Source organism: Brassica napus, unplaced genomic scaffold (assembly GCF_020379485.1).
Source record: "Brassica napus cultivar Da-Ae unplaced genomic scaffold, Da-Ae ScsIHWf_291;HRSCAF=478, whole genome shotgun sequence".
Classification (NCBI taxonomy): Eukaryota; Viridiplantae; Streptophyta; class Magnoliopsida; order Brassicales; family Brassicaceae; genus Brassica; species Brassica napus.
Genome location: NW_026016169.1, coordinates 13,619 through 22,500, shown reverse-complemented (window position 1 = coordinate 22,500; position 8,882 = coordinate 13,619). Strand labels below are relative to the sequence as shown.

The window sequence follows — 8,882 nt, the reverse complement described above, 5'->3', positions numbered from 1 at the left end:
CTTACACGTCCAAGTCCTTATGTCACAGATGCGGGATGGACAATCATTGGGCCAAGAACTGCAGAACTCCAAAGCACTTGTGCGAACTCTATCAAGAGAGTATCAAGAACAAGAACCCGGAGGCAAACATGATCCAAGAAAACGGTCATGATGACAAAGGATATGGGTATGATGCTGATGATGAATCCGACAGAGACAACAAGGATGATCAAATGGATTTTGAAACTTCTGATTGTCTAAAGGACTAGTTTTTCGAATCACATTGTCTTATTGCTTTATGTCTTTGATTTGGTGTTTTTATTTTATGAAATGACATTTATAATAAAAGTTTTACAAAGTCTCTAAAGTCTAGTAAATTTTACTTATAGAAATGAGTGATGAGATGAGTATACTTGTGGTGGATAGTGGCACAAGTCATACGATCCTTAGAGACAAAAGGTATTTCATGAATCTCACAATGCAAAGTGCAAAGGTACAAACCATTGCGGGTGAGGCCAGCCTGATTGAAGGTCACGGCCAGGCCTATGTGATGATGCCCAAAGGCACTCACCTAGAGATCAAAACCGCCTTGTATTCCCCAAGCTCTAGAAGAAGCTTATTGAGTTTCAAGGACATAAGGTTGAACGGTTTTCACCTTGAAACATGGGAAGAAGGAAACAAAGAATTCCTTAACATAACTTTGATCACCAAAGGCAATAAAAAGATCCTAGAGACCATGCCCGCAATGTCCACTGGTCTTTACTATGCAAGGATCAGTATGGTCGAGGCAAATACCTCAGAGCTATTCACTTTATGGCATAACCGGCTTGGCCATCCCGGAACAGGAATGATGCGAAAACTAATGATGAATTCATTAGGGCACACGTTTAAAGGAGTGATCCCACGAAATCTCACATGTGCTGCATGTGCACAAGGGAAACTCATAACTAGGCCATCACCAGCCAAGGTTAATAAAGAAACCTTGAACTTTCTGGAAAGGATCCAAGGGGACATATGCGGACCAATACACCCACCGTGTGGGACGTTTAGATATTTCATGGTCCTCATTGATGCATCGACCAGATGGTCGCATGTATGTCTGTTGTCCACTCGGAACCTAGCCTTTGCACGGCTGCTTGCTCAGATGATAAGGCTGAGAGCACATTTTCCAGACTTTCCACTCAAGACTATACGTCTAGACAATGCTGGTGAGTTCACGTCCCAGGCGTTTAATGAATACTGTATGTCCATGGGGGTAAAAGTAGAACACTCCGTGGCACATGTCCATACACAGAACGGCTTGGCCGAATCTTTCATTAAACGTATCCAGCTGATAGCCCGTCCATTACTTATGAAGTCTAAACTTCCGGTATCAGCATGGGGACATGCGGTTTTACATGCTACGGAACTGATTCGCATCAGGCCATCTAGTGAGCATAGATATTCACCATCCCAATTACTTACGGGTCATGAGCCAGACGTGTCCCACATCAAAACATTTGGATGTGCCGTCTACGTTCCAATTGCTCCACCACAGAGAACTAAGATGGGACCGCAGAGGAGGATGGGAATATACGTAGGATATGAATCCCCAAGTATTATAAAGTATCTTGAGCCAACAACCGGTGATTTGTTTAAGGCCAGATACGAAGACTCACAGTTTGATGAGTCCACATATCCGTCCTTAGGGGGAGATAACAGCCGGTTGATAACAAAAGAAATAGAATGGTTTAGACCATCGACATCTTGGCAAGATCCTCGGACTAAAGATTGTGATTTAGAAGTCCAGAAGATAATACATCTTCAAGAGCTAGCTAATAAACTGCCAGATACATTTGCTGACCCAAATAGAGTGACAATATCACACATCCCGGCTTGTAATGCACCTGTAAGATTAGACGTCCAAGATGGACAATGTCAAGTGGCTACAGAGTCTAAGCAACGTCTAAAACGTGGCAGACCAATTGGTTCCAAAGACAAACAGCCTCGGAAATCCAAGAAAGGTGCTGGATCCGAGAGCATTAAGAAAACCGTCCAGGACATAGATGGAACGGTCGAGCCGACCATGACGGTCGAGCCGAGTGAACCGTCCACACCCGATGATCCGGTCGTTCCTCCAAGTGAGGTCCGGGACGCTGGACTTCACGGGACACCAGAACCGGACAATCAAGAGATCTCTATAAACCATGTGATGTCTGGAAAACAATGGAACAGAAAAGATATCAACGTTGATGATTTATTTGCATACAAGGTAGCACTTGAGATCATGGATAAAGATGAGGATCTAGAACCCACGTCCATACAAGAATGCATGCTAAGATCGGATTGGATCAAATGGAAACAAGCTATAAACGTGGAGTTAGAATCATTAAGAAAGAGAGGCGTTTTTGGCCCTATAATCTTGACACCTAGAGATGTCAAACCAGTGGGATACAAATGGGTCTTTGTAAGGAAGAGAAATGAGAAAGGAGAAGTAGTGAGATACAAAGCACGGCTTGTAGCACAAGGATTCTCACAAAGACCTGGAATAGACTTGAGGAAACTTATTCCCCTGTGGTGGATGCGACTACATTGAGATACTTAATCAGTCTGGCCGTGAGAGAGAGCATTGATTTGCGCCTAATGGATGTAGTTACAGCATACCTGTACGGACCACTGGACAACGAAATACATATGAGAGTTCCAGAGGGTATTGAGCTCAAAGATAAGAAAGGTTCTCGAGAACAACATTGCATTAAGCTGAACAAAGCTTTATATGGTTTAAAACAGTCAGGTCGAATGTGGTATAACCGGCTGTCCGAGTACCTAACCAAAGAGGGATATAAGAACGATCCAATAAGTCCATGTATATTCATAAAGAAATTCGACAGCAAGGGCTATGTTATAATGTCTGTCTATGTGGACGACCTGAACATAATAGGAACCTCTGGAGAGATTTCCCAAACGGTCGAATGTCTAAAGAAAGAATTCGAAATGAAAGACTTAGGAAAACTAAGTTCTGTTTGGGATTACAGTTTGAGTATAAGGCAAATGGCATCCTTGTGCATCAAGAAACTTATACAGAGAAGATACTCAAGCAATTCAATATGGACCAGGCACACCCCTTACCGTGTCCTATGGTCGTGAGGTCCTTAGACCTTGAGAAGGATCCATTCGGACCTAAGAGACCGGACGAGGAAGCACTCGGACCGGACATGCCTTACTTAAGTGCCATTGGGGCCTTAATGTATTTAGCTAGTCATACTAGACCGGACATAAGCTTTGCCGTGAGCTTACTATCCAGATTTGGATCATGTCCGACCTTAAGGCATTGGAACGGAGTGAAACATCTGTTCAGGTATCTGCAAGGAACAAAAGACCTTGGTTTATTCTATACCAACCGGCCAGGAGAGAACATGGTCGGATATGCAGATGCTGGGTACTTATCTGACCCACACAATGCTAGATCTCAGACAGGATATGTGTTTATACACAGTGGGGCTGCAGTATGTTGGCGGTCCACAAAACAATCCTTAGTGGCCACATCCTCTAATCATGCCGAGATCATAGCCATGTTTGAAGCAAGCCGAGAGCTTGTGTGGTTGAGGAACATGACCGGCCATATCCTAAAGGAGAGTGGCCTGGCCATGGGAAAGGAAAAAGAAGAGCCTGTTGTGAACAGAGAGATGAAATCGTGTGTTCTGTTCTTATTCATTCTGAATCAAAGTGTTCCCTTATATAGGGGATACAAGGGATGAGTAAAATGGAAAGTATCCAAATCATAATCCTAGAGTAAAAAGGAAAACCTCCTAATAGATAAACATGAAACATAAATGGAAACGTTATCCTAAAGAGGCGGCCGACTCTCTCTCCCCTTTGGGCCGCGGTCTCTCTCTCTCTCTATGGGCCTCGGTCTTGGCCTTTGGCTTCTAGCAATCCACATTGTTCATAACACTCCCCCTTGGATGCTAGAACCATATGGGCTCGTATCATGCACGATGTTGCCTCGTTAAAACCTCTCTAGGAAAACCAAAAACCCAAGGTGGGAAAAAATGGAAACCGTAGACAGGAAAAAGAGTACAACGCATGACACTCCCCCTGATGAAGGCATCACTGCAGATCCTTCAGGCGGCGCATCCCTATCTGATGAACCAGCTTCCTGAATGTTGAGGTTGGTAGAGACTTGGTGAATAGGTCGGCTGAGTTGTCGCTGGATCGGACTTGAACTACTTGAACCTCCTTTGCCTTCTGCAGGTCGTGGGTGAAAAAGAACTTGGGCAGGATGTGCTTGGTCCTGTCTCCCTTGATGTATCCTTCCTTGAGCTGAGCTATGCACGCTGCATTGTCCTCGTAGATGATCGTTGGCTCTTCTTTTTCCTTTCCCATGGCCAGGCCACTCTCCTTTAGGATATGGCCGGTCATGTTCCTCAACCACACAAGCTCTCGGCTTGCTTCAAACATGGCTATGATCTCGGCATGATTAGAGGATGTGGCCACTAAGGATTGTTTTGTGGACCGCCAACATACTGCAGCCCCACTGTGTATAAACACATATCCTGTCTGAGATCTAGCATTGTGTGGGTCAGATAAGTACCCAGCATCTGCATATCCGACCATGTTCTCTCCTGGCCGGTTGGTATAGAATAAACCAAGGTCTTTTGTTCCTTGCAGATACCTGAACAGATGTTTCACTCCGTTCCAATGCCTTAAGGTCGGACATGATCCAAATCTGGATAGTAAGCTCACGGCAAAGCTTATGTCCGGTCTAGTATGACTAGCTAAATACATTAAGGCCCCAATGGCACTTAAGTAAGGCATGTCCGGTCCGAGTGCTTCCTCGTCCGGTCTCTTAGGTCCGAATGGATCCTTCTCAAGGTCTAAGGACCTCACGACCATAGGACACGGTAAGGGGTGTGCCTGGTCCATATTGAATTGCTTGAGTATCTTCTCTGTATAAGTTTCTTGATGCACAAGGATGCCATTTGCCTTATACTCAAACTGTAATCCCAAACAGAACTTAGTTTTTCCTAAGTCTTTCATTTCGAATTCTTTCTTTAGACATTCGACCGTTTGGGAAATCTCTCCAGAGGTTCCTATTATGTTCAGGTCGTCCACATAGACAGACATTATAACATAGCCCTTGCTGTCGAATTTCTTTATGAATATACATGGACTTATTGGATCGTTCTTATATCCCTCTTTGGTTAGGTACTCGGACAGCCGGTTATACCACATTCGACCTGACTGTTTTAAACCATATAAAGCTTTGTTCAGCTTAATGCAATGTTGTTCTCGAGAACCTTTCTTATCTTTGAGCTCAATACCCTCTGGAATTCTCATATGTATTTCGTTGTCCAGTGGTCCGTACAGGTATGCTGTAACTACATCCATTAGGCGCAAATCAATGCTCTCTCTCACGGCCAGACTGATTAAGTATCTCAATGTAGTCGCATCCACCACAGGGGAATAAGTTTCCTCAAAGTCTATTCCAGGTCTTTGTGAGAATCCTTGTGCTACAAGCCGTGCTTTGTATCTCACTACTTCTCCTTTCTCATTTCTCTTCCTTACAAAGACCCATTTGTATCCCACTGGTTTGACATCTCTAGGTGTCAAGATTATAGGGCCAAAAACGCCTCTCTTTCTTAATGATTCTAACTCCACGTTTATAGCTTGTTTCCATTTGATCCAATCCGATCTTAGCATGCATTCTTGTATGGACGTGGGTTCTAGATCCTCATCTTTATCCATGATCTCAAGTGCTACCTTGTATGCAAATAAATCATCAACGTTGATATCTTTTCTGTTCCATTGTTTTCCAGACATCACATGGTTTATAGAGATCTCTTGATTGTCCGGTTCTGGTGTCCCGTGAAGTCCAGCGTCCCGGACCTCACTTGGAGGAACGACCGGATCATCGGGTATGGACGGTTCACTCGGCTCGACCGTCATGGTCGGCTCGACCGTTCCATCTATGTCCTGGACGGTTTTCTTAATGCTCTCGGATCCAGCACCTTTCTTGGATTTCCGAGGCTGTTTGTCTTTGGAACCAATTGGTCTGCCACGTTTTAGACGTTGCTTAGACTCTGTAGCCACTTGACATTGTCCATCTTGGACGTCTAATCTTACAGGTGCATTACAAGCCGGGATGTGTGATATTGTCACTCTATTTGGGTCAGCAAATGTATCTGGCAGTTTATTAGCTAGCTCTTGAAGATGTATTATCTTCTGGACTTCTAAATCACAATCTTTAGTCCGAGGATCTTGCCAAGATGTCGATGGTCTAAACCATTCTATTTCTTTTGTTATCAACCGGCTGTTATCTCCCCCTAAGGACGGATATGTGGACTCATCAAACTGTGAGTCTTCGTATCTGGCCTTAAACAAATCACCGGTTGTTGGCTCAAGATACTTTATAATACTTGGGGATTCATATCCTACGTATATTCCCATCCTCCTCTGCGGTCCCATCTTAGTTCTCTGTGGTGGAGCAATTGGAACGTAGACGGCACATCCAAATGTTTTGATGTGGGACACGTCTGGCTCATGACCCGTAAGTAATTGGGATGGTGAATATCTATGCTCACTAGATGGCCTGATGCGAATCAGTTCCGTAGCATGTAAAACCGCATGTCCCCATGCTGATACCGGAAGTTTAGACTTCATAAGTAATGGACGGGCTATCAGCTGGATACGTTTAATGAAAGATTCGGCCAAGCCGTTCTGTGTATGGACATGTGCCACGGAGTGTTCTACTTTTACCCCCATGGACATACAGTATTCATTAAACGCCTGGGACGTGAACTCACCAGCATTGTCTAGACGTATAGTCTTGAGTGGAAAGTCTGGAAAATGTGCTCTCAGCCTTATCATCTGAGCAAGCAGCCGTGCAAAGGCTAGGTTCCGAGTGGACAACAGACATACATGCGACCATCTGGTCGATGCATCAATGAGGACCATGAAATATCTAAACGTCCCACACGGTGGGTGTATTGGTCCGCATATGTCCCCTTGGATCCTTTCCAGAAAGTTCAAGGTTTCTTTATTAACCTTGGCTGGTGATGGCCTAGTTATGAGTTTCCCTTGTGCACATGCAGCACATGTGAGATTTCGTGGGATCACTCCTTTAAACGTGTGCCCTAATGAATTCATCATTAGTTTTCGCATCATTCCTGTTCCGGGATGGCCAAGCCGGTTATGCCATAAAGTGAATAGCTCTGAGGTATTTGCCTCGACCATACTGATCCTTGCATAGTAAAGACCAGTGGACATTGCGGGCATGGTCTCTAGGATCTTTTTATTGCCTTTGGTGATCAAAGTTATGTTAAGGAATTCTTTGTTTCCTTCTTCCCATGTTTCAAGGTGAAAACCGTTCAACCTTATGTCCTTGAAACTCAATAAGCTTCTTCTAGAGCTTGGGGAATACAAGGCGGTTTTGATCTCTAGGTGAGTGCCTTTGGGCATCATCACATAGGCCTGGCCGTGACCTTCAATCAGGCTGGCCTCACCCGCAATGGTTTGTACCTTTGCACTTTGCATTGTGAGATTCATGAAATACCTTTTGTCTCTAAGGATCGTATGACTTGTGCCACTATCCACCACAAGTATACTCATCTCATCACTCATTTCTATAAGTAAAATTTACTAGACTTTAGAGACTTTGTAAAACTTTTATTATAAATGTCATTTCATAAAATAAAAACACCAAATCAAAGACATAAAGCAATAAGACAATGTGATTCGAAAAACTAGTCCTTTAGACAATCAGAAGTTTCAAAATCCATTTGATCATCCTTGTTGTCTCTGTCGGATTCATCATCAGCATCATACCCATATCCTTTGTCATCATGACCGTTTTCTTGGATCATGTTTGCCTCCGGGTTCTTGTTCTTGATACTCTCTTGATAGAGTTCGCACAAGTGCTTTGGAGTTCTGCAGTTCTTGGCCCAATGATTGTCCATCCCGCATCTGTGACATAAGGACTTGGACGTGTAAGATGGTTTGGATATACCACCTCGTCCACGGCCATAACTCCCTCGGCCCCGACCGTAATTGGAACCACGACCACGGTTATTGTGGTTTCCCCTACGGCCGGTTGAGTAGCTATCTCGACCATTATGGTTGTCACGTCTACGCCCCCTGTACCCACCACGGCTATGACCGTATGGTTTCCTGTTGTCTTGGGCATAGTAGATTTCCTTGGGATCTTTCTTTTCAATGTCATGGGCTTCGGGTAATGGTGCTGTCCCGGCCGGTCTAGCTCCACTGTTCTTCATGAGAAGCTCATTATTTGCCTCGGCCAAGAGTAGACAGGAGATCAGATCAGTGTATGTGGCAAAACCTTTTGTTCTATACTGCTGCTGCAGTACAGAATTCGACTGATTGAAAGTCGTATAGGTCTTTTCAAGCATCATAACATCAGATACTTCTTCACCACACAGTCTTAGTATTGAGACGATTTTGAACAAGGCCGAGTTGTACTCATCCACGGACTTGAAGTCCATGAATCTGAGATGCATCCAATCGTGCCTTGCCTTTGGAAGCAACACCATCTTTTGGTGATCATATCTGTGCCTTAAAGCATTCCAAAGGTCCAATGGATTCTCAATCGTCATGTACTGATCTTTAAGACCTTCAATGAGATGATGGCGCATATAACATATGGCCCTGTATCTATTCTTTTCATTCTCATTGCTGTCCTCGATGATAGTATCACCGAGTCCCTTGGATTTTAGACTAATCCTTGTGTCTAGCGCCCACTGCAAGTAATTGTCTCCGGAGAGATTCAGGGCTGCATAGTCTCTGTTTGCTATTTTCGACATCTGATCCACATTATCATGCAAGACATTAGATTCATAATGGGATCACGTGGCCGCATGATATATGCAAGCTCGGCCACAACACGTCTTATGCATTTATGATGTTCA

At 44.1% G+C, this 8,882-nt stretch overlaps 2 protein-coding genes across 2 annotated transcripts in view; one reads left to right on the top strand and one right to left on the bottom strand.

Annotated features, from left to right (window-relative positions):
* The window catches only part of LOC125602615, a 906-nt gene extending 658 nt beyond the window's left edge, over positions 1–248 (top strand). The window contains exons 1-2 of the mRNA XM_048774164.1: positions 1–79; positions 194–248. The exon at positions 1–79 is cut by the window's left edge and continues 658 nt beyond it. Coding sequence (XP_048630121.1) covers positions 1–79; positions 194–248 — 134 coding nt within the window. The remainder of the gene's footprint in view (positions 80–193) is intronic.
* A 7,455-nt stretch (positions 249–7,703) lies between these two features.
* On the bottom strand, positions 7,704–8,609 carry LOC125602616. Its single transcript, XM_048774165.1, has 2 exons — positions 7,873–8,609; positions 7,704–7,758 (listed from the first exon to the last, which is right to left on the bottom strand). Exons 1-2 carry the CDS (start codon positions 8,607–8,609, stop codon positions 7,704–7,706), a joined length of 792 nt encoding a protein of 263 aa, XP_048630122.1.
* Between the last annotated feature and the right edge of the window lie 273 nt (positions 8,610–8,882).

Bases quoted from the DNA above. Each gene is read 5' to 3' on its own strand.
- LOC125602616 (XM_048774165.1), bottom strand. From the start codon at position 8,609: ATGCGCCATCATCTCATTGAAGGTCTTAAAGATCAGTACATGACGATT. The intron at 7,759-7,872 runs GTGCGAACTCTA...TGAATCCGACAG, and splicing joins TGCAGAACTCCAAAGCACTT to AGACAACAAGGATGATCAAA.